The sequence below is a fragment of the Daktulosphaira vitifoliae genome, unplaced genomic scaffold (genome assembly GCF_025091365.1).
Source record: "Daktulosphaira vitifoliae isolate Bord-2020 unplaced genomic scaffold, ASM2509136v1 Scaffold_4, whole genome shotgun sequence".
NCBI lineage: Eukaryota > Metazoa > Arthropoda > Insecta > Hemiptera > Phylloxeridae > Daktulosphaira > Daktulosphaira vitifoliae.
Window position 1 is genome coordinate 36,741,049 of NW_026099575.1, and position 26,853 is coordinate 36,767,901.

Consider the following 26,853-nt stretch of genomic DNA (forward strand, 5'->3'; position numbering starts at 1 on the left):
TAAATGACCAACACAGTATTTTGTTCGTGTTTTCTTTTTATTTACATCAATATAAAAATTATCAAAAAAAAAAATAATACAAAAGAATAAAATTAAGCTATATAATCTATAGTTTTATAAGAAACATTTAACAAATGGACGGCAATATTTCTTCACATTTCACATGTTAATAATTTTATTTTTGGAAAAATACATTCCTTTAAATATATATCTTAATTGTGCTATATAAAGTAATAACTATATAATAGTATAAAGTAAAAATATTAATAAATACAATGTGGACGGAACATTTGTTCATAAGTTTTTTCACATTTCAATTACACATACCAACATCATAATTTCTTATTTGAGATTCATTGTCAAATTAAGACTAATAATATATTTTAATAAAACACATATTTTAGTAATATAAAATTAAAATTATAAAGTAATGTGTAAAAAATGATATTAATACTAATAGTATAATATAAATGTAATACTTTATAATTCTATTAAGATCATTAAGGATGGAATTTTTCACAGATGTGAGATTATAACTTAGTTTATAATAAAATAACAAATAAATAATTGAAAATTAGTGAACACAAATAAAAATAAATAATTTTTGGTTAATATGCTCTAAATTTATGGGAATTGTTTTTTTAGTAAAAACATTATTATAATTTCAAAACTTACTTTTTACATATTTGATTATATATAGAAATTAAACTTTTATTGTATTATTATTAAAATATTTGCATCAAAATTAAAATGAATCAATTAATTAAAATATTAAAAATCAAAATTATACTTGTTGAATTTTGTTTAAATTTAAAATTTTAAAAAAAATACTACTATAAATGTTATTGTTTTCTAATATAATGATACTTTAAATTAATATCACTTTGTAAGTTTAGTTAAATAGAAGTTAACATTTTTAACATCATTTTTTTTACTCTAAGGCACTATACGGATTTCATTTAAATATTATATTGCCATATGCTAATATAATATAATATTTAAATATTAGTGTTCATAGTGTATGTAGCATAATTTATTATTTGGAAGATTATAATATCATGAGTCTGTTATGTAAGGTGTTTGTTATAAATTAAACTTATAAAAACAATCAAAATTAATATTAGCAAAGATGAAGCTGAAAAATTTATAGCACTATTAAATATTGGACAGTAAGGACATTGACTACTACCACACACTTCACAAATGTTCAATAAGTATGTAGGTAAAGAATCAAATATTGTTTCATTAAATCGTTCTGAAAAATATAAATTTTAAATTTAATATTAGTAAATATCTAAATAAATATATATATATATATACTAACCAGGTGCATAGTAGTCATAAACACGAACAGAAAGATAACGAGACATGTTTGCAACAGGGTACCATCTTTCAATTGTAAACTTAACGCATGTTTCTGTGTCATCCAACTGTTAAAAATTGATTAATGTTATATGTAAAAGAATATAACGAGTATAAAATTAGTAAATAAAGTTTTATATCTACATAATCAAAGTAGAACAACAATTTTCCAGGGAAAAATCTTGCTCTTTGTAAGTTTGGAACTGTACGTTGCAGTACATATGCATCTAGATATTGTTGTTGAATAATATATCCTGTTGGAATAGTAACATCTAGAACAGCCATTCCTGATCTAGGTGATTCTTCATGGTAAGTCCAACTGTGATTATGAACATTTTAGAACTTTTTCTACATTTAATTCATATATTATATAGTTAATCACCTTTGACAACTTCGATAAGTTATGTGAGACTGATTGCGCCCATGGAAATTAGCATGAGTTACTAATGCAAATGCACGTTCTGGAGGAGAGGTTTGAAATTTGGCTACATCTACATTGTACCGAACAGACATTTGAAGTATAGCATAACCAGAACCTCTAGCTTGCACTTTAACAGTTCCAGAAGCATGTGGAATCTTAAAAAAAAATGATAAAGTTTACTTTTACAACGCTTTTTTAATTTTTTTAATTGCTACTACCTCTATTCTTTGCAAATTAGCAATATTTTCACTATTAACACGTAATATTTTTGTCTGATTGCGAAGAGCAGTTGCTTCAATACTAACAGTCAATGTGAAAACTTCTCTCAACCTATTTCTGTTAGTATACTCAATAAGGGCTTTCATTGCTATTGATGAGTCTTGTGTTGATGCCCAGCCACCATCAGTAAGCCTTTGAGAATTTAACCACTTCACAATATCATCCACAAATGGTTCTTTTCGAGCAACATATACAAGTAAAGCATAAGCAGTAGTTTCAATATTTATAGCATCATATTTATAAGGTAATCTCGGTAGTAAAAATGGTTTTTGGTTTTCCATTTTGGTTGGTGGAAGTGGGATATCTTCTTTGCCCCAATACATTAAACCACCTAAAAACATACACTTTTAAACAATTATATAAGACATTTTTGTTTAATCAAATAAAATCACCTTCACGCCTAGCATGTCTAGCCAACAAACTAAAAGCAAACTCCGCAAATGATGATTTAGTTAACATTAGAGCATAAGCAACAAGAGCAACTTCATATGGTTCTCCTGTCATATTCAACAAGTTCATATTTTTTTCTAAATACTTCACAGCTCGGCTTTCTCCTTGAGCTATCTTAGATCCTAATCCCTAAAATTTAATAAAAAAAAATAAAAACCAAATTACAAATGTACATTATCTTTTAATGAAGGGCTACATGTGAAAATATTTATCAATTTAATTTAAATTTTTTTAAGATAGAAATTTTAAATAAAATTTATTTATGATAATTTAACCATAAATTTTAGCTTTTGTTAAGAAGTTTACTTTCTTTCTCTTTTCTCCTATTTTTTCAAAGAAAATTTAATATATATATATATATATATATTATAATTTATTACTAAATTAAAAAAAAATAATTACTAAAAAAATATTTTTTATAATCATTACAATTTTTATTAATTATCTTTGATGATTTCCTCGTTTTTCAACTAAGTATAGTGTGATGGAAACTTACTCCTGATAAATCTTTAGCGCTTGATAAAGTTATGAGAACTTGTGCAGTCAATGATATATTTGAAAAACGTTGTGGTCTATTTGTTCCAAATAAAATTGATCTATGTATAGAACTATTAACTTTGCGGTCTGGAAACCATGATACATCATAAAATGAGCCTTCATCAGTTTGATGCTTTAATACCCACATTAATGCTTTTGAAATAACCTAAAAGTTATTAATATTCTTTACTAGTTGATAACAATTTTTTCAAAGTCTTAATAATAAATTAAATAACTAAATCTCAATATGCATTGTTAATCTTTAATTTTTTTTTTTTTGTAATTTTAAAAATTACTTGAGGGTCAATAAAGATGAAATTTTCCCATTCATAGAAATTAGCTTCTTGAAATACTCTAGCACAATATGAAGTTAACCATACACTAGGATGTGACATATTCCTAAAAATTAAAATTAGATTAATTTCTGAAAATAAACATTAATAAATCAAATTACCAGTCAGTTCTAAATAAGCTAAATGATCCATCTACATTCATAAATGATAACATTCTTTGATATCCAATATTTAAATGATAGAAAGACTGTTTCTCTAAAGTTCTATTACGTTGGTTAACATATCTCATATAAATTGTTGTATATAAATTTGCAGCAAAACTAAACATTGTTTGTTCAGCAGAATCCTGTATAATATAAGTACATTATAATTTATATAAATATAAAATATAAAATTTGTTTTAACTAATATTCAAATTTATAAATAAAAATAAAAATAGAAATTACCATCGGCAAATTTAATAATGAAGTTGCATTCACAGGCATGGTGGGAAAAACTGGTCCAACAACATCTCCAACTAAAGAAATGTGAGCTACATTTGATTCATTAACGTAGTAACGATCAATACTATATGGAATTATGGGGGTTTCTGTAACATTGACATGTAAATATTGGAAAACATAAGCTCTGTTACTAAGATCAAGTATCATAGATTGATGTCTATACTGAGGAAGTCCATCAGACTATAACAAACATTTAAGAAGTTTTATGCATATTAAAAGTATTTAGAAAATATAATAGCATTGTAAACTTACATCTACATGTAAAATTCTTGTAACCTGATCACTAGCAACAAGAGTTGTAGCCTTAATATGAATACTAATGTCACCAAGTCTGGTAGGAACCACAGGAAGATAAACAGTTTCGGCATCTTGAGCTTTAATATAAATGAAGAATTGGTGATCACCATGTGATGTTCTTGGATTATATGAATTAACCTGTGAATATAAAAAAAATATATATTTTTTTGTATTAAAGAGTTTAAAATAAATTGTTTAAATATTTCATACAATTCCATTTTCTTCAACATGGACAAATTTATAAGAGTCTGACCCAGATAACACAACTGTTGCTTCTACACTATTACACATATAGTTGAAAACAGTAACACGTACACCAATTTGTTCTCCTTGTTTAGAATGAGTTGGCATTTCAACATTCATAAAAAAAGGTAATACTCCAACATACTATAAAAAAATAATTTTTTTTTACAGATTTTTTAAACTTCCAATTATATCTTTGGTGTTGAGCTTACTTCAATAGGTTTCTTTATCATTCCAAAACCTTTAGTTGGACTCAAACTAAAAGCTGTAATCATCCAATGAGCAGGTCGATGAGGAACCTCAAGATCAAAAAGAAATCGTCCATGAGGGCCAATATTTATGTCTTGCCACATCCAAATGTTATCATAATGCCTCTGAATATGATTATATCTGAATTTACGAAAATTATTATATTCTGTACGATTGTATAGTGGACCTAAAGAAAATAAAGAATATTAATAAAGTATGATAATCCTGAATAACGATAGTACATAAATAAATTTAATAGCTTTTACTAGTTTTCAATAGATTGAATACTTGAGCAAATATAGGTATTTAGCAAGTAAAATGATAATAATAATAATAAATTTACTTACATAGTGACTCATCAGTGCCATCATCACAATCATAATGCCCATCACATCTACGGTTAGCTAAGTAACATCGGCCACTCAGACATTCAGCATAACCTAATGTTCTATTACAGAGTGTTGGCCTTAAAGGTAAAACAACATCAGTGAAAACTACCACACCAGCAAACCTAAAAATTAAATTAATCATAGAAACCAATTGTATTTATATTTTTATAAATGTAAACAATTGTATAAATTTTAAAAAACTTACTCAAATGTACGATTAGCATCAATACCAAAGGTAGATGATGGAAAATAAACAATTTCATCTGGTGCACCTTCATGAGATAACCATGTGTGCATAATAGTACCATTGGTGTCTTCGTCAAATCTTTCCATTTTAGTTAAAATCTTACAAAATCAAAGTTACTCAATGTTATGTAAAATAAAATAAAATTACTCACTTTTGCATATGTTAATTCATTTCCTGACTGTAGACTGTAAAAAGGATAATCTAGACCTGATAAACCAACATATGCTCCAGGTTCACCATAAATTGCAACTTCAACTTTTTCACCACTACGGGCTTTATGATTATTAATAAAAACTGTAAACTATTGGAAATAAACTTTGTTAAAATTAGCAAATGTATGTATATAAAACTTAACTCAAATTACTAAAAAAACTGACATTATTTCTAGATATTCCATTTACAGGGAAAGTCAAACTGTCAACTACAACATCTCCAAATTTACCAACATGATATACAACAATTGTAGCTGCAGGAGCCATTTCAGCTGATAAAGTTAATGCAAATGTTTTAATCGTTGAAGCATGAGTATTTTCTTGACCAGTAATTAAAATAATCCCTTTAGATAGTAAAATATAGTCAAATGCTTCCAAGAAATAATTGCTTTGTACATGAAAGACTATAAATTGTCCAACCTAAATATTAAAAATCACAAAAATATTTAATTTTAATTAATATTGAGTATTCTATGATTGAAAAATACTTTAGCATCTTTAGTTGAAGTCCAAACTTTAATTTGATGTTGACTTGGTGAAAAATGTGTAAATAAGAGTAAATCAGCTGTAGTTCGTTCACCAAACATATCTTTAAATGAAGCAAATATTTTCATTGATTCAATATCTTTTAATATTTCTGGAGCGCGTTTATCATTTTCAAGACCTATTCAATATTACATTTTTAATATTTAAAACAAATCTATTGAGCATTTTACTAAAAATAATTTATAGTTCAATAAAGTAGTTTTTTTTTATTGAATAATTATTTTAATATAGGAAATATAATATAAAAATATACATTTAGTTTAACATGATGACATTATAGTAAATAGTATTCTAGAGTTTTAAATAAGAATTAATATACTGTTTTTAATTGAATGATACTTAATATTATAGAAAAATAATTACCCAACTCTGTTCGTAAATATAATTTCATTTCATAGACTCCTTCATGTTCCATTGACATTTTTACTACTCTTGGCTCAATACTTCTACGGCCACCTGATTTCATTATTACTTCAGCATTGACATCTAACCGACCAAGTAATAGTCTATAATGATCTAATGGTGAACCATCATGATGTGAAACTGTAATCTAACACCATAAAATATAATTTCATTAAGGCCAAAGTATTTATCATCAATTATGTATATATAAAAAAAATTACATAAACAGAAAATGGCATAGCTGGCTTAAAAACTTGTGGTGATCCACCTAAAAAGGCTATGCGAACAGAAGAATTAAAAAATCGAGCTGTAGAATATCCTTGTACAATTTCATTTAAGTATCTTTCACCAACTGTTGCTGTGATAGTTACTTCTGTTCCTTCTAAAGAAGGAACTAACTGTTGTAGTTCACTAAGTGGATATCTGAATTTATAAACACCATAAAACTGTAAATAAATACTTATAATTATTCTTAGTTATCGAGAAATTTCATAAATGATAAACAAAAATTCTTCATCTTTTCCTTAGTCTTTATTCCAACTATTTAAGGTTGGTTCTATTTAACAATGATTTGCATACCCACTGAAAACCTGACTAAACCTCATTATGAATGAGGAAGCTAATAAGAGGGCAATGTTAAAGTTCCTATATGATTACACCCATCCGGGAACTAACAGTGTAGCTGAAAGTCAACTCAAAGATGGTGAGTGAATGATCCACAGCACCAAACCACAAATAATAAACAATATTAAATATTTTTACTTAACAAATAAAATTGTTGACAATTCATATATTTTACAAAAAAAGTTATAAAAATGATTATAAATATTATAAATATTTTCAGAGAGACTTTTTGCAACTTTTCATGTTAATTCAATATGTAATTAAAAGGTAGGGGTCTGCCCTTTCCAATGGCTTATTAAAAATTGAGGCAATGAAATACATAGTAATTCTTTTAATAGCCACTCGATATTTTATAACATAATAATCAAGTTAATATATATATAGTTACATATATTTATCAATTATTAAGTATTTTAGCTTCGATGCAAAGCTGATAAGGTATTATTTTTACTATGTGTATTTTTTTTTTTTTTGTCTGTTGCCATTTTTTCTCAGCTCTCGCCAGACTGATTTCTTCCAATGATACGTCAAAAGATCACAAATCATATGTAGTCAAAAACATTACTCTTAAAAATTGAAAAAATTTCCCTCGTTCCCCGTAAATGGGGAAAATCTCCAAAAAAATTACAAATTTAAAAATTTGTTGAATCAACGTTAATTTACATTTCATATTTTTTAATTTAAATAATATAGGCTCTCATTTAAGGTATTGATTCAGCTNATTCTTTTCAATTATTTTTTACTTAATATAATTTTTTTATAGATGCATTATGTCTTTACCTATTATTCGGTATATTTTTTTTATAAATCTGACCCTATAAAACAGCCCACTGAGGGGATTCAAAATGACAACTTTTTCAACTTAACTTTTGAGGTATTCCGGAAATACTGATACTTTCATATATTTATTAAATTAAAGCTTATGTAATATAATTTAATATGAAAAAAAAAATTTCGAACTTCATTTTGTTTTTATGGTGAAAACGGATATCAAAGTTAATAAAAAAAATTGGATATTTGTAAAAAATTACAATACTAAATAATTAAATATCAATTTCATACTATATTTAATTGTTATACTAAATATTTATTCATATATTACAATTATGAACTATTTAAAGAACTATTAATCAGGATATAAATAAGGAAATAGGAGATCATGTTGCTTTTGGAATAATCCACCATTTTTTTTAAATTAAACACTATCTACAGATTTGCATCAAAGCATTTTTTATGATAGTGATTTTAATCACTGTCAGATATCATTTATACTGGACCTAACTATGCTATGTCCTAACTGTGCTGCAACCCCACTGCGCTGGGTTTTTTAAAATTCGTTCTACCTTATAAGGAAGTCAACTTTATTTTTTTAATGGCAACATAGATACTAATCCAGTTTATAAAATAAAAAATGATCTNGGTATTCCGGAAATACTGATACTTTTATATATTTATTAAATTAAAGCTTATGTAATATAATTTAATATGAAAAAAAAAATTTCGAACTTCATTTTGTTTTTATGGTGAAAACGGATATCAAAGTTAATAAAAAAAATTGGATATTTGTAAAAAATTACAATACTAAATAATTAAATATCAATTTCATACTATATTTAATTGTTATACTAAATATTTATTCATATATTACAATTATGAACTATTTAAAGAACTATTAATCAGGATATAAATAAGGAAATAGGAGATCATGTTGCTTTTGGAATAATCCACCATTTTTTTTAAATTAAACACTATCTACAGATTTGCATCAAAGCATTTTTTATGATAGTGATTTTAATCACTGTCAGATATCATTTATACTGGACCTAACTATGCTATGTCCTAACTGTGCTGCAACCCCACTGCGCTGGGTTTTTTAAAATTCGTTCTACCTTATAAGGAAGTCAACTTTATTTTTTTAATGGCAACATAGATACTAATCCAGTTTATAAAATAAAAAATGATCTAATTAAGAAAATGATTGTTTGATAACATTTTTTGAACTAGTACTTTGAAAGTTATTAACATTTTTAATTATAGAGTAGAGGAAGAGCACAATAGAATGATGCCTTATAATAAAACACAAATTTTATCTTCACTCTATTTTTAAAATAGTTATAACTTCCAAAAAAAAAAGTTTTATTAAACACTAATTTATTTAATTGAATCATCATTTCGAAAAAGTCATATCTTTATAAAAAAATTTTTTATTAAGTTATTTTTGGAGTAATGGACTTTTTGTACGAACTCTTAAAAAATTTTTAACTATAATGAATTGTTAGATATATAATATACTCACAGGGAATATATGTTATAGCTTGTTAAACTTATTTACCACATAAAACTAGTTTTAAAAAAGTATTTTGAAAAATCCTATTAAAAACAACCAACTAACTATTTAAAAATGTATGCTGCCATTTAAAAATGAAGTAATACTCTTATAAAACAAAAAGGATGATTTAAAAAATATTTGATAATTAATAAATCAAAAAATATATAAAATTAAAAATATCAAAAAGAATTTTCTTTATATAATTATTATTTTAAAAGAAAACTAGTGGTCATATTGTATATAACAACTTTATAACTTTTCACTTTATAAATTTATATATTAAATATTAATTACTATAATACATATTTATTCATGTAATATAATTATAAATTATAAAACTAGTTTTCTTATATCTAATATATAAAGATATAATTTAGGAAATATGAGATCATGTTGATCTTGGAATAATTCTACAATTCTTTCTAAAAATACAACACTATCTATAAATGTGAACCAAATTATTTTATATGACAGTGATTTTAATTACTGTTAGATAGCACCTATACTTGTCTTAACTATGCCACGTTCTCACTATAATAGGTTTTGTTTTTTTATAGAATAAGTTAAGGACAACATTTTATATAATATATTTATAAATTAAATAAAAGTAAAATATAATACATTAGTTATATAAAACTTACCCATTCTTTATGAGGTATTTGATTTAATTGTGTGTACTCAGACTGTTTGGGAAACCAAAATGGATATTCCTCATCCTAACATTTGATCACAAATATTTTATAAATTGTATAAAATTATTTTAAAAAAATTAATAACATACAAAACTAAAATATTTTTCAATAACTTGACCATCATAGTTTCTAAATCCATTTTTAAGTGGTCTAATTGTAGCTTTGAGCGTTAGATTTCCTTTAACAGGACCTCCATTAGTATAATTGGCCATAACATAACCACTTAGATACTTATCAGAGTCAAAAAAATAAGCAGCCATAGTCACATTAACCTAAAAAAATCAATATTTTATAAAATTAAAAGTAATTCAGAATTATATATTTTTTTAATCAACCACAAACTTACCTCAAACCTTGTTTGATAATACTCTTCAACCAAAAATGTTGCTTCTTCTATTTGCCCTTGAGCTACAACTTGAATAGTCCATTCTCCAAATACAGGCTGATCAGACATTTCATAGTTCAAACTTACACATCCAAAGTTTGACTATAGATTAAAAATATATATTTTTAATTCTTATAGTTAAAAAATCATAAGAAATACCATATTACCTGTCTTGATAACCATCTTCTCATAATATGGCGATTAGGATCTAAGATATATACATCAACAGGATTATCAAAAGCTTTTAACTCGGTATTGATTGGTATTGCTCGGAAATTTACTATAATTATAATTAAATTTAATTATATTAAAAATAAAACCTTTAACAATAAAAGGTCACAAATATAATAAAAAAATAAAATTTAGCCACAACAAATATGAATATTATAAAAACGAGAGTCACTACTGGGGGAGACAATATATTATTGTGCCACAGTAGGATTTAAAACAAATATTAAATTAAACATTGAAGTTAACTTAATATTTTTTGAATAAGAATAAAAAAAACTAGTAAATCCATCTTATGTCAAAACTAAATTAAGCTACTACTAACTATTAACGATCACAAAAAAAAATGTTTTTATAACTGACCATGTAAATATTAATTAAATATAGAAATAATTGTAGACATATAATTAATTAGAAAAAATATATATAAACCCAAAAAAATTAATAAATATGACATATGGTATTAGAACACACCTGCCATGTTGAGGGTCTCACAAAAAAATAATAAATGGCGTTTAAGTAGTACAAAACTGACTATCTTGCACGCATTTTGCTCAACCAAAATAATTACAATATTAATATATACAAAAAAATAGGTACTCTTTTTGTCACGTTACAACAAAAAATAATTTTTAAATAATAGTACTCTGTCATACCTATTTCAGATTGTTTGTATATTGGTTTATCAGTCTGTATAAAAATAGTCATAGATCTTTGAGAGAAATTTAACTTTGTTTCATTATAAAATGCTATCCCACCAACTACACCATCATATAAACCTTCTACTCTTAATTTGTATTCACCAGTTACACTAGTTGTAGGAACCTAAAAACAAAAATAAAATGTTTTGATATAATAAGTTTTTAATAAGAAAGAACCAAACTAAATCTAAAATCAAAATGTGTTTTCACCAATAATAATAATGTTTCTTGGATTCCTTCTTTAATTATTCGTATATCAGATGATAATTCAACTCTATTTCTTTGAATTGAAGCTCTAACTGATATTGGATGTTTAGCTTTATAAACTGTAACAGAAACTCGATAAACTTGACCTGGTCTTACTATACGACTAGCCACAATAAAATAGTTCCTATAAAAATATTTTTAATAAATTAAAGAAAAAAACTTAACATTACATCTAAGATAAATAATATTAACTTACGCATCTGGAATGATGACATTATTATCAAAGTTATTTTTCCAATCATATAAACTATTTAACCCTTTTTCATTTTGGAGTTTTGTTGTTCTAAGATAATCATTATCTGGAGTATAAGGTGGGTAATCTTGTGCAAAACACAACTTGAGGAATAAAATTAATAGCACAGATATCATTTTTGATTATCTAAGAAAAAAAAATGAAAATACATTATGCTAAGAAAAAAATGTACATTAATTATACATTATTATTGTACATTTTTATATATAACATACATATTATGTTTAGTATAATATATATAAAAAGTTTTAATTTTAAAAAATCTACAAAAGAAATTTTACAGAAATAAAATCTATCCTTTTATAGTATTTGTTTGAAGAATATGTATATTACGCATGAAAAAATCAATATTCTGAAATTAAAATGATATATTAATATAGTGATAATAATACTATAGTTCTATGTTAGCTGATCTGTAGTAAAATGACATAAAAAAATGTTCATGGAATTTGTCATATTCTCTTATTTTATTCTTAAAAAAACACCATGTAAAAACAATCACGTAATAACAATTTTAATAACAAGAAAAAATAAGCTGTAACATGTTTAAAAAACTTCACAAATTTTTAATATTATTAAAATACCTTACTAACGTATTAATGACATTGTAGCATCATAAGACTACCTGTTGATCTTCAATATCACCAGATTAATACTGATAAAAACTTAAAATAGTAAGAACAATTGTAATAATTTAAAGTAAGCAAATTTTATTTTTAAATATTAGTAATACAATATTTAATCAATTACACAAGTCAATAAGTAAAAAATCATGACTATAAAATAAAATATTCAACGGTATACGCCCAAATAAATACCTGAGATTCAAACTCGATTAACGACTATTAAGTTCATTTGTACTGCAATAAATAAAAACTAAGTACCAATGATAGTTAAAATATATTTATTAACCTACTATTAAATCAATAATATAAAAACTTATTTACACGACTTCAAAAATATAAAAATGAATCATTAACGCACTATTTGTCATTTGTATTGTTTGGTGTTATGTTTATTTACATCAAGAAATTCAACGTAACCTGCGAAAACTAAAGTTATGCAGCGCGACCCCGCCCTAGCGGTTAAATTCAAATTAAAACTTACTTAAAGCGCACTCTAGTTAAATAGAGTTATAAAAGATATACTCTTTATAATTATCAGCTAATCTTTTTAAGACATACAACAACTTTGTAATTTTAATTCTTAGAGTTTTCTTTCAAAGGAAATACAACATTTTTCAATTGAATTGATAGCCTAATTTTTTTTTTATAAATAAATTTTCTAATGTCAAATATTTATATTTTAGCTTTATCGTAAGAAAATGTTCAAATTATTTTCAAATTTAGTAATAAATCAAAATGTACTGGGAACAGTGCGAAATATTTCCTCATGTAATGGTCCATTATTCTTTAGAGCATCCATACCAATGTTTGCTGAACCTTTAAAAAAGAAAAAACGTTTGGATCCTCAAATTTTAAAAGCACGAGAGGATAGAAAACGTAAAAAAGTTGAAAAAGCTATAAAAAGACTTGAGAAGGTAATTATAGAGTAATAACATTAAAACAGGGTTGCAATTTAAATATATAACATTGCGCTAAAACGTAAGTGTTTAGTATATTAGTTGGTAACTAGGAGAGACATTTTTAGATATAAAGATAGGCTTAATGCGTGATAAGTTTGCAATTAAAAACTAAGATGTCTACTTTCTACAGCTTTTATATTATTTACTTTTTTTTTTGGCACAATGTTTTATTTAAGGTACAAAGTAACCCTATTTTACTATATATTTAATACTTTTAGATTACATTTTTATAGTGTATATATTGAACCCTTGCATAACATATAAAACCAAGATATATCAATATATCTAATTTAATGAATAAATTAGAAATTTCTTTTATAGAAATATTCAATGAGCTTAACAGTATAAATTTACATTTATGTCAAGACGCTAATCATTTATCCTCTACATATTTGTTTGAATTCCGTTTATTTTATTTTATCCCTTACATTATTTTTCAACCAAATATGTACTAGAACCTTTCCTACAACTTGTAAAATTGCTTTATTTCACCGGTTTTCAAAAAGATGAGCACTTATTTTTAATTCAAAAATTATTTATTTCAAAAATATCAATTATACCAAAATATTTTTAAAAATAATTAATTCTAAACTAATGAATAACACTGTTTCTACAGCCACTAATTGAGCTATATTGAAACAAAATTTTTTAGACAATTTTTCCTTAAAAATTTTCTTAAATTTTGTTGCTTTAATTTTAATAATCCTTTTGCTTAAAAAAATATTTATTTTGCATTAGTTTGAAGTTACGTAGAATATGCAATTTTATTTAATTATAAAATTAGTGACATAAAACTATTGTATGCATTAATGTGATTATTCGTTATTTTCTACTTTATGTTTTCATCTAAATTGCAAATTAATTATTTGTACACTATAATTCACATCTATATTTTTAATACTTATGACTGTAGTATTAATACATAATATTTTTTAATGGTGTTATTTCTGTGTATAATTAAATAATGTATAATTATACTAGTTAATCAGATATCAAAGATACAGTATTGTGAAATTCTTTGAAGTCTGTGGTTAATATTTATTTTTTTAAATACTTTCCTAAAAAATTAATTTTTGTAGGTATCAGTTATTGACTCTCTCATACAGAATAATAATTTTAACTAACTTTAGAGTATAAATTCTTTTTAAATTTAAGGTTTCAAAAACATTAAAACCTATTGATGAGATACAACTGATGGCAGCACTTAATAATGAAATAGGGAATAGACAACGACCGCCTATTGATATTAACAATGAAAAACTTGAAGAACGAATAAGAACATTAAAAATGTGGTCAAAATATAAGCATGATGAACATATTTTTAATCTTCAAGTTCTAAGTGATTTAGAATACTCACAACAGCGAGCATTAAATGAATTACGTGAAATCTCTGAAGAGCTTTATCAGGCTGCCATTCAAATAGATGAATCCTTGTTACCTTACACTTTAGAAGGTCCTGTAGAAACTCCTCCAATTGAAAACTATGAAAGTCCAGATGGTGAATATACTGATATATCAAAAAAATGGGATTAAACAATAAAGTAGATACAAATAGACTTGTTCAATATTAATTGATGATTTAAATAAAAAAATTACAAAATGAATTTTTATTTCAAATAGTTAAATTTTATTTATTTTTACTATTGTCATTCTCAAACTGATATAAGTATTTAGTTACTTAAAAGAAATTAACATTACAAATACTGAAACTCAAGATTTATTTTTTGTAATGTATATTTTTTTAACTAAACAAAAAACAATATGCAAAATAATATAAAATTATTAATTAATTAGAGCAAAATATAACATTCATTGAAATCATGGACTAGTCTAAGTTATATTGAATTAATAGTAAACATTCAATTACTATTTGGAACAAATACCCGTGTTACCAAAATCAAATACATTTTAGAAATTATTTAACAATTTAAGGTACAATTACAATAAATTAATTTGTACTTTATTAATTTTTTCAAATTATTTTCATTGGTGTCTTGAAATATAAGAAATCAAGATGAATTATGTATTAAGAATAGATAATATTGATTTGATAACAGATGCTGCAGCTAATGACGCATATGGTTGCCATTTATTTTTGATAGATCCATCTTTATAGTCTGAAATTCCTCTAACTACTGCATATGAATGACAATAATTACCCATTAAGGATCCCATAACAGAATCAAATTCCGAATCAACAGCTAGTAGTTTATATTCCATTGTAAATTTTTGTCTTATAAAATCATTATATGTTGCACTACATCCACCACCAACGGGTCCTACGTGAAGTCTTGGTCCCCTAAATTAGCAAATAGTATTTGAATTAACTTAAAACACTAAAAGAGAAAATCATTTTTATGTCTACTTATTCTTTTCCTTTTGTTTTGGGATTGGATGAGTTATTTCAATGAGGTCTGTGCCACCTACACACATACGAAGTTTAGTAGAATCTTCTGGTGGGCGATTATACTTAGTAGCATGACTATCATCATGTTTTTGTTGACTAATTCTATCTAATCCTTCACTCAAAAACATATCCCACATTGGTTTGTTTTCAGCTGATTTTACCTAACAATGAAATTACAACTAAAATCATAAAATTATTAAATAAAATATCAGCAATTAGATATTTAAGAAAGTACCCTCTTAATTTAAACAAATGTAACTTGTTGAAATCTAGAATTAATAGAACTTCCAAAAATACTTTAAATTAACTTATTACATATATATAGTAAATAAACTGTTGTCAACCAGGGCTGAATTAAGCTATTTATAGATCTTAGGCACTAATTCAAAAAATAAACTGTCGTAGGCTAAAATAAAAATTGTAACGAGGGTGTTAAGCAATAAAAAACAAATTTTCTAAATAAATTCACAAGTCTTTATTTTTCGTAGGCCTTAGACACAGTTTATAGTGTCTTCTATATATCACGGCCCAGTTGATTACCTCATTTTGTAACTTCACGGCGGCAATTTGTATGTCCAACCTCTGAGGACAGTACTGACGACATAAAAACTCTGTGTTACCATTTTCGTTATTTACGTTCTCACAATATGTATAGATCGCTCTGAAACAAAAAAAATCTCGTCATGCAATTATTCTTGTAAAAATGTAATTACGTTTCAGTACTTTTGATTATTTCCGAAATGAGAGACAACTACGTCTCCTAATTTAACGTGTCTGTCGTAATCCGTGAAATGTGGCACTCCACCACCAACACCGCACACAAAAACATGCTCAACTCTCTGAAACGTCCCTGAAAAATAGAATTAATTAGTTTTCCAAAATGTTAAAAAAAAGTGGACAAAATGTTGATTACAAATAAGAAAATAATTAACTTTTATAGAGATAATTTTTAATAATTATATAATAATATATAAATTAAATGTAAAGGTTTTACATAAAATTTCAAGTTTTTCCATTTAAAGAAAAAAATATACTAATTAAACAAGCCCGGAGATATTTCTATGTCACTTAGGGTTATGTTATAATTTTGTGTAACATAAAAATATTAAAATAATGTTTAGAAATCGTTGACCTATACATGTATAATTTAATTTATATATTTTTTAAAAAACGCTTTATGTTGTAATTAATAATACAATTAATTTGTTATTATTTATTTCATTCAGTTATTAACTTGGTAAGTATATTATTTCTTATTTGTTTACCTAGAAGGCGAGTAATGGCATTTCCCGCAGCTGTTGTAGCCTGTCTACTTAAACCCAAAGCTGGTAATTTAGTGCACACTACACTGTGATTACCCATTTTTCCTAAAGTGTATACATTAGATTCTCCTGTTAAAAAAATAAAATATAATTAGTAGTGTATGTATATTCAATATACGTTAAAGTATAAAGAGTAATTCGATTATCGTGAACCACTAAGTCGAAAAATAGAAATATTGGAAATTTTTTTCTTTTGGTTTCTTTTAGTTGTATGTTTTTTTTTAACTTATCAATCATACTGGTCAAATATTACTTTTAAAGTTGTTATCGATAATTTCTTAATTAAAAAATTATCTGTTTAATTGCTTAATTATGTATATTATCATTTCAAAAATGTAATTGACGCCCTTATAAGGTACAAGAGATCAACATAAAAATATTTAATGATTAATAAATTGAGAAAAACATGTACTTAAAATAAACAAACAAAAAATGCTCAATATTATTTTTATATTTTGATAATTCAAGTGTTATATAATAAATGAATGGTTCTGTATATTATATACATTATATGTATATATATATTTATACAGCTAAACATATTTCATTATAAAATAACATTTATAAATTAAAACAATTATTACCAAAATTAAAATATTTAGGAACCCTACCTACAAAAAAATTATTTATGTAATTATTAAAACGTATTATAAATTATTTACTATCTAAAATGAATTTTTGTACAATTAATTATTTATGATTTTAAACTACAGAATTCTATAAATTATAAAAATAATCTTGTTTATATATATTTATATATATATATATATATATATACACAGCTAGACATATCTGGAAGGAGTTATAAAAGTCAATTAATCCACTTAAAACTGTTAATCCCAAATTTTTCTAAATAGAGGGCACAAAAAACTTTTAGTTGTTAAAAGTTTTATTTTTGCCAATTTTATCTCCTAAAAGACTTTTTGCCCTGTCCTAGATAACCCACTGTTTTAAGAATGAAAATAAAAATTTAGATATTATGTAATTGTTAGGGCGAAAAGAAAATATTTTGTACAAATTACGAGTATAAATAAAATATTGACGATATTTTAACCAATAAATTACAATTTTATGTAATGTATACCTATGTTTATTATATAATCACTAGTTTGTATCATAAAATAAAATTACTAAAAATGTTTGTTCCTTAAGTCAGAGAATTTAGATGGCTTCTAAACATATGAAAAAAAGTATTGGTATCTGTTTCTCCTGTTAAATGATGAATCATGTACTATATTTTTACAAAATTAAACGACGGTGGTTATCAATATATTACTAACGTATTAAATGTAGACATTTTTCGTGGTTTTAATTATATATAAAACTTTAATATTTCTTATAGTGAAATTTTGTAAAAAAAGAATAAACATAAATGTAACAATCATGAAAAACATTCTACAAAAAGTTATTTAAAAATAAAAAAAACGAATTTTTGTAATTAAATTTAGAACGATTTAACAGAGTATTGTTAAACTTTTTAAACAGATTTAATATAATTTGATAATAGTTTTGAAATAAATTGATATAACTGGGTTTTGTAGGTTAAACAATTTGTTTCCTGACAGTGGCGTAGTTATATGGGATTATGGGAATAGACCCACCAAAACAAAATCATTTACATGATAAAGATTTTTTTCGTTTGGAAGGGACAGTGAAAAATTTATTTTATGTATATCCGAACAAAACCATAATTACGCCACTGAAAAATAAATACAATTAATGAAAAATGATCATATAAACAATAATGGTGTTCAATTAAAAAAGGACAAGTCATCAAATTTTAATTTTTTTTTTTAATTTTATCATATCAAATTAAAACATTATTTTATTGTTACATTTATGAAAACCATTAAAATTATGTGGTGTTCTATTCACGATGACTAATGTTCAACTTTCATTAAAAAAATATGTTTACGAGTTAAATAAAGGTTTTCACTGAACAAACCTGTTATTTATCAATACACAAGTGTTAGCTTTTATGGTAACCTCGACATTAATCAAACTACCTTATATTTTATATGCTGTATTAATTTTTTTTAATTTAGCTCTCATGTCATAATTAAAAGAACAAATGTAAACTTAATTTTGTCTATAATCGCTACCGCTTTACTATTAATAACAGTTATTATTGTTATTATAATTTTTTTTTCCTAAAAGTACTGGATGACTGAAGGCACACGTCAGACCTTGAATCTAATTAGTAATTTTTATACAACATTGGATCCTCGAGAATATATTACAATGTTTACTTTAAAAATTGCTACCGCTTGATGACTTATGTGAACCTATATTTCAATCGTTAAGACCTTGACTACAACTAGTGCAAAAGAAAAAAATTATAACAAACCTATCAACAAATGTACCGAAATTAGGTCAAATTATTGCATTAAATGTCTGACCATTTTCAAACAATTGAACGTCTTAAAATCTCGACGATAAGGGTAATGACAATTTATTGTTTTTAATCGACGTACCTACTGTGGTGTATCGTACAAACGTTTCTTTGTTGTCAATTAGCGCGTCCACAGCAACTTTTTCGCAATACTCTGCAGTGATTATTGCTACGGTTGGCTGCCGGTTTTTTTGGAACACCGGCATTTGTTCCACGATCTGAAACACCATAGACGTATGTTATTTAACAGCGATAAACAATAGTAATAAATTAATATGGAAAATAGCCCAGCACCTTGTCGTGCAGTACGACTCTTGTATATGCACCGCCGTCTACAAGTTTTACGATTCCAGCCCGTTGTAGCCCGTCCATAATATCGTGTATTTCTATGCGATCCCATCCTTTTTTTCTGTAATAAAAGCAATAAATAATATGTTTAATTTCGTTTTCGTGGACATCTTGATTTATTTATTTGATCTTGTTATTTGTCAACGGTTTACTCACTTTGATATCTCGTCAATAGTCAATGGATTAGGATACGACGACTCAATTAGTTCTCGAAGTTTAGTTGGAGTTATTTCTACTTTGGACGACTCCGGTTCAGCGGAAACTTAATATTTAAAAAATCAGTAATTATCAACTTATTAAAAAGTAAAAATTAATTTCTTACCTGGACGCGATGGAACTTGTGTTATTTCTCCCAATTGTTTTAATTCAATTTCCAGTTTGACGACATCTGTGTACTCTTTATGTATCAATGTCAGAATTCTTTTGACGAAACCCACATAATCTGCGATTAAAGAAAAAATTAATTAAACCGTGAAATATTTTGAATAAACCCATAATAATTACCTAATGGAAATTGGTCAGGAAGTATAACGTCCTGGAAAAATTTGGAAGCTATTGTAGACGCATCTTCCGTTCGGTCGGGTTTACACCAGAACTTAATGGTTCGACTTTCTTTGGTGTGCATTCCTGTCTGTTTATTGACCAAGAATACACTAAATTGTACAGAAGTATCTGCTGGTGTGTCATCACTGCTTACTGGAAGGATCGTTTACACGATAATGAAAATGTAACAACACCGACCAATTATTATTATTTTTTAATTAAACTGTTACACTTACTATAGTTTCCAACTTTATTAACCACTATGCCACTGTGTTGTCCACCTGCGATGTAGATATTTTCTTTACAATGGTCGTTATTATTGTCCACTTGGCGTTCGACCACAAGTACGGTGCAAGTGGCATTCTTGGATTTGGTCGCAAGTACCACTCTTTCCTCTAGAAAAATTATGATAAATGTTGAACCTTTCGAATGATTGTTGATTTGTCAGTAGCGTCTTGAACGCGTTATCGTAGGTCATAAATAATTATGTTGCTTACCTTGATTGGTCATCACGTTCAAAATGTACTTTAAACTGACGTCACCACTGAAACAAATACATTGACTTATAATTTTACAATTAGTCACATACAAACGATATTGACCGATATTATCGTCTGCAATCTGGGTACTTAATTTAACTTATTGTTATTTTATAGTAATTTCTATAGTATTCCGATGTATTGATTTCTTCACGGTTTGTGCGTCATTTATATATTTAGAAAAAAAATTTGTTACTTTTGCGTGAAACGCATATGCCATGTAATCACTAAGTACTTAATACTTACTTGTTCCATTGGGACAAGTCTATTTTGTAGTTTAAATCTACAATCATGTCTACTTTAGTTCGGATCATGCTTTCATTTATGCCCGTTTACTATCTTTACTTAATATGATGCTCTATTCTTAAGCAAAAGAGAAGGGCACAATATGCGTTTTTATAATAATATACATTAGACTCCAATGATTGGAGTACAAAATTTGATGTCATTTCAGATGATTCGGTGCCAGGCACCGGTAGAAAAGCTATAATTTTCATGTGATATCGTCGCGTTTATATTTCATACGCACGATATTATCGTTATTATATTGATGCATAAATTACTGATAATAGCGATTACGTCAGTCAAAGAGATACTGAAACGTGTTATTATAGTAAAGGTACTTACTATGTTAGGTTTTATCGCAGCAGAACAACAGCTCCTATGTCGTTTTTCAAAACAACCGTAATTCTAATTATATTATTTTCATTAGCGCACACCTCGCGCCGTACAATATTACACCGGCACTCTCACGACCAAACTACACTAGTTCATTATGACACACATTCGTCGGCTAATACCCATTTGTTGTTGTTTTTAATGTGTATCGCTGTGCAAATTGCGACATTTCCTCTTCGGTTTCCTTCGAACAACGTGCGGGTGGGAGATCCGAAAAACGGAGGGAGAAAAACGGAACAACTTAACGATATATGCATATATGTATATATATAAATAAATATATATATATAAACTACACACAGATGCTCACGAATCGCATAAACGCCCGTTTGCGGTTACGTTTTAAAATAAAAATAATACATATACATGTATCATCCTCTACAGCGTCATTGTCGTCATTTAGTTTACCCTTTTATATAAATTTGTATAATAAAACATATATGTTCTTTTTTAGGTATATAAATTATACTTATATTTTCACAAAATCAAGATTACAATCAAATTATTTATTTATAATGAAAAATTTGAATTTCGTTTCAAAAAATAGCATATAAGTTGTTTTTCAATATGGAGATAGTATATCAAAAGCTTATGATATACTTAATCTTGGATTAAGTCCAAAAATTAAAAGAAAGACTTCAAAAGTTTATATATTGTTTACAACTCCTAAGTAGTTTTAATTAATAATTAACTAATTATTTACAAAAATATTTTAAAGTTAAACAATCTCTAGCCTTAATAAATGTATGTAATGGAGTGTTTCCGCAAAAAAACCCTTTTTTGTAAAGGTGTTAGTCATATCAATGGAATGCGAAGGATCTAAAAAAGGTTTTAAATAATATTTTACTTATTTGAAAGCAAATGTTATAAATGAGATTAAGAAGTTAGATAATTAATATTAGGGTAAAAATTCTTCGATTTAGTTTTTGTGATAATGAATATTGACAAATTCAAAATTAAATAATATTAAAATTAAATATGAAGTGACATTAATATCAAAGTCTGTTACAAAATATAAGCTAATGGCACATAATAATATTTACGTAGTGATGTCTATTCAGAGGTTATAAATCGGCATTTAAAAAGAAATTGGCTTGATCAAAATAAGGCTCGGGTAGCAAGAGTGCAGGTTTGCCGGTCCTAGTTTTTACTAAAAATTAGACTGAAGCAAATAACCAAGTTATCAACTACAAATTATGTCTGTTTTTATATATATTGAGGTACGTTGGTGTTCAATTAGTATTTCAAAGTGTAATTAAGAAAATTATGATTTTATCCTTGGGATATATGAATATTATAAAAATATAAACATTTTATCATTCTTCCGCTGTGACGGATTTGGGGGAAGGACGCAGAAAGCGTTAAAAAAAAAACGTTTTGAAAATTTGAGATTCATAAAAAAATTTTACAGATCGTTCAACGCTTTTACATATTTTTTAACAATAAGAAAATATTATTAAAATTCAAAATTTTGGTCAATTATAATCATCAGCATATGTAAAATGTTGTATGTTTAACGTAAATAACGATTTTATAATTTTTTAATTTTTAAGACCTATATTAATTACGTAATTTACATAAACGTCTAAGTATATGGTACTTTTTGGATCGATCTGGAAGGAGCTAAATATTTTTTTTAAGTTTTGAAAAATTGATAGTTAAGTTGGTTGTTGTGTCTATTATATGGTGTATAATTTTTTTTACTAATAATGAAAATGAACACCTTATTTTAACGTTTTTTTTTAAACTAAGTTTCGATTTTATATTTATTGATATTTATCAATAAATATATCATTGTTACGCGGTATTAAGTCAGAAAAATAACTATACACGCTATTTATCAATTAAATAATCATAAATTTATAATTTACAATGTAGATATCAAACATTAAGTTCCCTTTTTTCTGATGATAAAATTGATGCAGTGTCTGATGTATTGTTCACAAGTAGTTACATATGTTTTTAAAAGTTTTTGTGTACCTGTAGATCACCATTTTATACATTTTAATCAAATGTATCTCTTATATTTCATCTAGAATTCACAAACATAAATATTTTTTAGCCTACGGCAAAGTAGCAGTAAGTAAGCTTTATTTTATTATTTTATAAAAATACATAGTTCAATAATTTATAAGCTGAAAGTGTGTTAATAGTAAATTTAACCTACTTAATTAATTAATAACGGCTAAAGTTTAAATAACTTCATTTTAGTAATTATGGACGGTACTAAGTCAAAACATTATCAGATTGTTATAACCCCAATTAAGAGAATCGTTGGTAATTGACTTCCATCGAAACGTGAAGTTCTTGGTCATTTTCTTTATTTTCATAATGTCAACAAAAAGGCATTATCAGTTAGTGCTTCAATGTGTGCGACACAGTTGATAGGAATACGGTCAAAATAAATATTTTAATAAAGCATACTTGCCACATAGTTACACAAATACAAAAACTCCATACTAAATGGATAAATGTAAATAAAAATCAAATAAGGATTAGTACTACTCAAAATAATAATGAAGCCGCATTTGTAGTCATTAAACTGCTTATTCGATATTAGCCACGCTAATGCATTAAATTCCGATTTATCAAAAGAAGAGAAGAACTTCTTTGATGCTCAGCGTAATAAAAGGATTATTCTAGGGCCGTAATTCCATCTTTAAAAAAAATTCCAACCAAAAATACTCGTTTAAATAATGATCCAAAATTATTGAATCTAAAGAAATTGAACGTCCCACACGAAAAAAATTAGAAAGTCTATCAAGTACTGACGATAGCTCTCATAATACAAGTCACTCAAAATTTGAATGCGATGTTGAAAAATCAACAAGTGAAGCATGTTTAAAAATTATGACACCACAGCTAACATCGGCGCTTGATAGAACTAACGTATCTAATTGAAATGCCACATATATTTTAGCATCGACTTTAACAAATTCTGGTAAAGAAATAAAAGACGTGTCAATTAGCTAAGACACTATAAAAATTTGTGATAGGAAAATCATGTCAGAAGAAATATTGAATTTCTTTAAACCTCATAGTATATTGAGATGCGAAATTGTTACTACTATCTGATAAAAACAATTTTGTCGTAATAGTGATACAGTAGATTAACTGTAATAGTATCTGGTTGGGTTTCTGCCATCTCGACTTGGTCCAGGATGATTACGATATAAAGTTATCAAATGGGTTAAAAACTCACGCTCACCTACCGATTCGTCGCCTAGTGGTATCGATAGTTCCGTCGTGATGCCTGACTGATAAATAACAATTTCGGAAATGCAATACACGATCCTAGACGTTCAATATGTTCTGTCAATTTTGCCCGTCAATGAGCATCAATCAAAATTTCTATCAATCTCTCTCAATGATTGAAAATCCATATCAATATCCTTCTAAACGATCAATGCTCGCTACAATATGGTTCCGTCAATATTATTGATACAAATATTGACAATATTATTGATCGTGTAGGGACTACGTAACAGATGAAGGTTAAACGGTGCGTGTACTTTGATAGAGAATAAATTAGATAAGAAATTACTGAATTTTGCATGCAGGAACACATACGAAATAATTATTAGTTGAGTTTTTGATAAGATTCGATATGTTTTTGATATGGCGTCCTATTGACCCGATATTGTTTTATTTAAATGATTTTCAAGTAATTGGATTTATGTTAATACAAATTCATATAGTATTATGATTACAGATCATGAATTGTTTAAAAAAATCAAATCAAATGTATAAAATATTATTAAACTTTGAGAAAAGTAACTAAAAATTAATCATTCACATGATGATTACAAATAGTTATGTTTATTATGTGTTGGAAAGAAACACTTGGGGAAAACTTGTTTTAAAACTCTTGGAGCTTATCATGAAGTTAGATGGATGGCTAAATAATATACTGCTTAAAAAATTATATGTTACAAGACCAATATTAAATAACACCTGACGAACTTAAAGGTATTCAAGAGTTTAATTTATTTATTTTAAATATATATATATGTATACATTTTTGGTTTACAAGTTGTTGTGCAGCTATTGCTCCTCGAAATGATCTAAATTTATTAACTCAACTTAAAGATTTCAGTATAATTAATAAGATTATAAGAGACGTAGGTGTAAAAGCTTTTTCTGGTCATTTATGGTACCACAGTGAAACGCTTGTTGGTCTAACTTTATTTGACAACAATTTAACAAATACAGAAAAAAAATGGTAAAATCCTTAAATAATAAATCTGAATCTAATTATTAATATGTAATAATATAAAAAATGAATAAATCTGATTATTTATATCTGTTTGTTATTTTAGTGTTCTAAATATTTGTAACAAAATTGTGAAAAAAAATATTATATAAAAACTATTAAATACGAGAATTATATTTTCAGTATACGGTAAAGTATATGACTTAATAAAACATTATAATAAGGTATTAATTTTCATTACTAGTAAAAAAAAACCCAACATAGTGGAGTCGCAGCACAGTGGGGACGTGGCATAGTAGGGTCCAGTATAGATGATATCTGACAGTGATTAAAATCACAATTTTCACCATGATAACAAAATAAAGTGCAATTTTTTTTTTCCATAATAAATTATATTACATAAGCTTTAATTTAAGATATATATAAAAGTGTCAGTATTTCCCGAACACATTAAAAATTAAGTTAAAAAAAGTTCTACCTTGTATATGCATTTTTAAGTTTTGAACCCCCCTGTATTAAGGGAAATGGTCCAATTAAAAAAAAGTATGTCAAATGAAAGAGGTATATACATATTATTCTAATGAAAAAATTGTATAGATCTATACATTTTACAAAAAGTTTTATCAAAATAAAATTAAAAATGTAAAATATAAAATCGAGAATATTCACACAAAAATAGCATTCGGTAGCCATTTTTACCTTGAAGACAAAATAAAGCCCGAAATTTCTTTTTTCCATGATAAAGAATATTACATTAGCTTTAATTTAAGATATATATAAAAGTGTCAAACTTTCCGCAACATTTTCAAAAGTTAAGTTGAAAAAGTTACTATTAATTTGGACATTTTAAAAGAACTATGGCAATTTTTGAGGGTAATGTCTTCGACTAGATACGATTTGTGATCATTTAACGGATC

General features: G+C 25.9%; 3 protein-coding genes and 1 long non-coding RNA gene across 7 annotated transcripts; 2 read left to right on the forward strand and 2 right to left on the reverse strand.

Annotated features, from left to right (window-relative positions):
* Positions 1 to 18: 18 nt before the first annotated feature.
* On the reverse strand, positions 19 to 12,934 carry LOC126905765 (CD109 antigen). 3 transcript variants are annotated; one of them, XM_050685781.1, is made up of 29 exons: positions 12,728 to 12,934; positions 12,503 to 12,574; positions 11,853 to 12,035; positions 11,600 to 11,780; positions 11,345 to 11,513; positions 10,628 to 10,740; positions 10,422 to 10,562; positions 10,165 to 10,347; positions 10,025 to 10,099; positions 6,652 to 6,876; positions 6,392 to 6,578; positions 5,971 to 6,146; positions 5,648 to 5,902; positions 5,422 to 5,571; positions 5,229 to 5,368; positions 4,982 to 5,145; positions 4,598 to 4,821; positions 4,353 to 4,529; positions 4,098 to 4,280; positions 3,789 to 4,025; positions 3,504 to 3,688; positions 3,346 to 3,448; positions 3,009 to 3,215; positions 2,455 to 2,641; positions 2,002 to 2,393; positions 1,745 to 1,938; positions 1,507 to 1,681; positions 1,325 to 1,430; positions 19 to 1,255 (listed from the first exon to the last, which is right to left on the reverse strand). In XM_050685781.1, exons 3-29 carry the CDS (start codon positions 12,023 to 12,025, stop codon positions 1,068 to 1,070), a joined length of 4,890 nt encoding a protein of 1,629 aa, XP_050541738.1. In that variant the 5' UTR covers positions 12,026 to 12,035; positions 12,503 to 12,574; positions 12,728 to 12,934; the 3' UTR covers positions 19 to 1,067. The 3 variants fall into 3 exon arrangements, with proteins under 3 accessions (XP_050541738.1, XP_050541737.1, XP_050541736.1); XM_050685780.1 differs by having other exon boundaries at positions 12,494 to 12,574; XM_050685779.1 differs by lacking the exon at positions 12,503 to 12,574.
* Positions 12,935 to 13,086: 152 nt separating this feature from the next.
* Positions 13,087 to 15,111, forward strand: LOC126905767 (39S ribosomal protein L40, mitochondrial). Its single transcript, XM_050685784.1, has 2 exons — positions 13,087 to 13,449; positions 14,650 to 15,111. Exons 1-2 carry the CDS (start codon positions 13,234 to 13,236, stop codon positions 15,025 to 15,027), a joined length of 594 nt encoding a protein of 197 aa, XP_050541741.1. The 5' UTR covers positions 13,087 to 13,233; the 3' UTR covers positions 15,028 to 15,111.
* Positions 15,112 to 15,278: 167 nt separating this feature from the next.
* LOC126905766 (uncharacterized) lies at positions 15,279 to 21,564 on the reverse strand. Of its 2 annotated transcripts, XM_050685782.1 has the most exons (14): positions 21,292 to 21,564; positions 21,004 to 21,050; positions 20,743 to 20,901; positions 20,468 to 20,659; positions 20,286 to 20,405; positions 20,120 to 20,225; positions 19,910 to 20,024; positions 19,698 to 19,833; positions 17,808 to 17,834; positions 17,167 to 17,292; positions 16,625 to 16,751; positions 16,442 to 16,562; positions 15,860 to 16,062; positions 15,279 to 15,793 (listed from the first exon to the last, which is right to left on the reverse strand). In XM_050685782.1, exons 1-14 carry the CDS (start codon positions 21,357 to 21,359, stop codon positions 15,514 to 15,516), a joined length of 1,827 nt encoding a protein of 608 aa, XP_050541739.1. In that variant the 5' UTR covers positions 21,360 to 21,564; the 3' UTR covers positions 15,279 to 15,513. The 2 variants fall into 2 exon arrangements, with proteins under 2 accessions (XP_050541739.1, XP_050541740.1); XM_050685783.1 differs by lacking the exon at positions 17,808 to 17,834 and having other exon boundaries at positions 15,281 to 15,793; positions 21,292 to 21,536.
* A 2,100-nt stretch (positions 21,565 to 23,664) lies between these two features.
* Positions 23,665 to 26,150, forward strand: LOC126905798 (uncharacterized). Its single transcript, XR_007704106.1, has 3 exons — positions 23,665 to 23,802; positions 23,935 to 25,692; positions 25,757 to 26,150. It is a non-coding gene; the product is annotated as an uncharacterized LOC126905798 (long non-coding RNA).
* The last annotated feature ends 703 nt before the right edge of the window (positions 26,151 to 26,853 follow it).

What these genes read in the sequence shown, in the direction of transcription:
- LOC126905766 (XM_050685782.1), bottom strand. Translation starts at nt 21,359, where the DNA reads ATGATCCGAACTAAAGTAGACATGATTGTAGATTTAAACTACAAAATA. An exon ending in TCCTGACCAATTTCCATTAG is followed by an intron (nt 20,406 to 20,467) that starts GTAATTATTATG and finishes CTTTAATCGCAG; the next exon opens with ATTATGTGGGTTTCGTCAAA. An exon ending in TGCCATTACTCGCCTTCTAG is followed by an intron (nt 16,752 to 17,166) that starts GTAAACAAATAA and finishes TCTATTTTTCAG; the next exon opens with GGACGTTTCAGAGAGTTGAG.
- LOC126905767 (XM_050685784.1), top strand. Translation starts at nt 13,234, where the DNA reads ATGTTCAAATTATTTTCAAATTTAGTAATAAATCAAAATGTACTGGGA. An exon ending in CTATAAAAAGACTTGAGAAG is followed by an intron (nt 13,450 to 14,649) that starts GTAATTATAGAG and finishes TTTAAATTTAAG; the next exon opens with GTTTCAAAAACATTAAAACC.
- LOC126905765 (XM_050685779.1), bottom strand. Translation starts at nt 12,025, where the DNA reads ATGATATCTGTGCTATTAATTTTATTCCTCAAGTTGTGTTTTGCACAA. An exon ending in AAATACCTCATAAAGAATGG is followed by an intron (nt 6,877 to 10,024) that starts GTAAGTTTTATA and finishes ATTTATTTACAG; the next exon opens with TTTTATGGTGTTTATAAATT. An exon ending in TGTTGTTCTACTTTGATTAT is followed by an intron (nt 1,431 to 1,506) that starts GTAGATATAAAA and finishes AATTTTTAACAG; the next exon opens with TTGGATGACACAGAAACATG.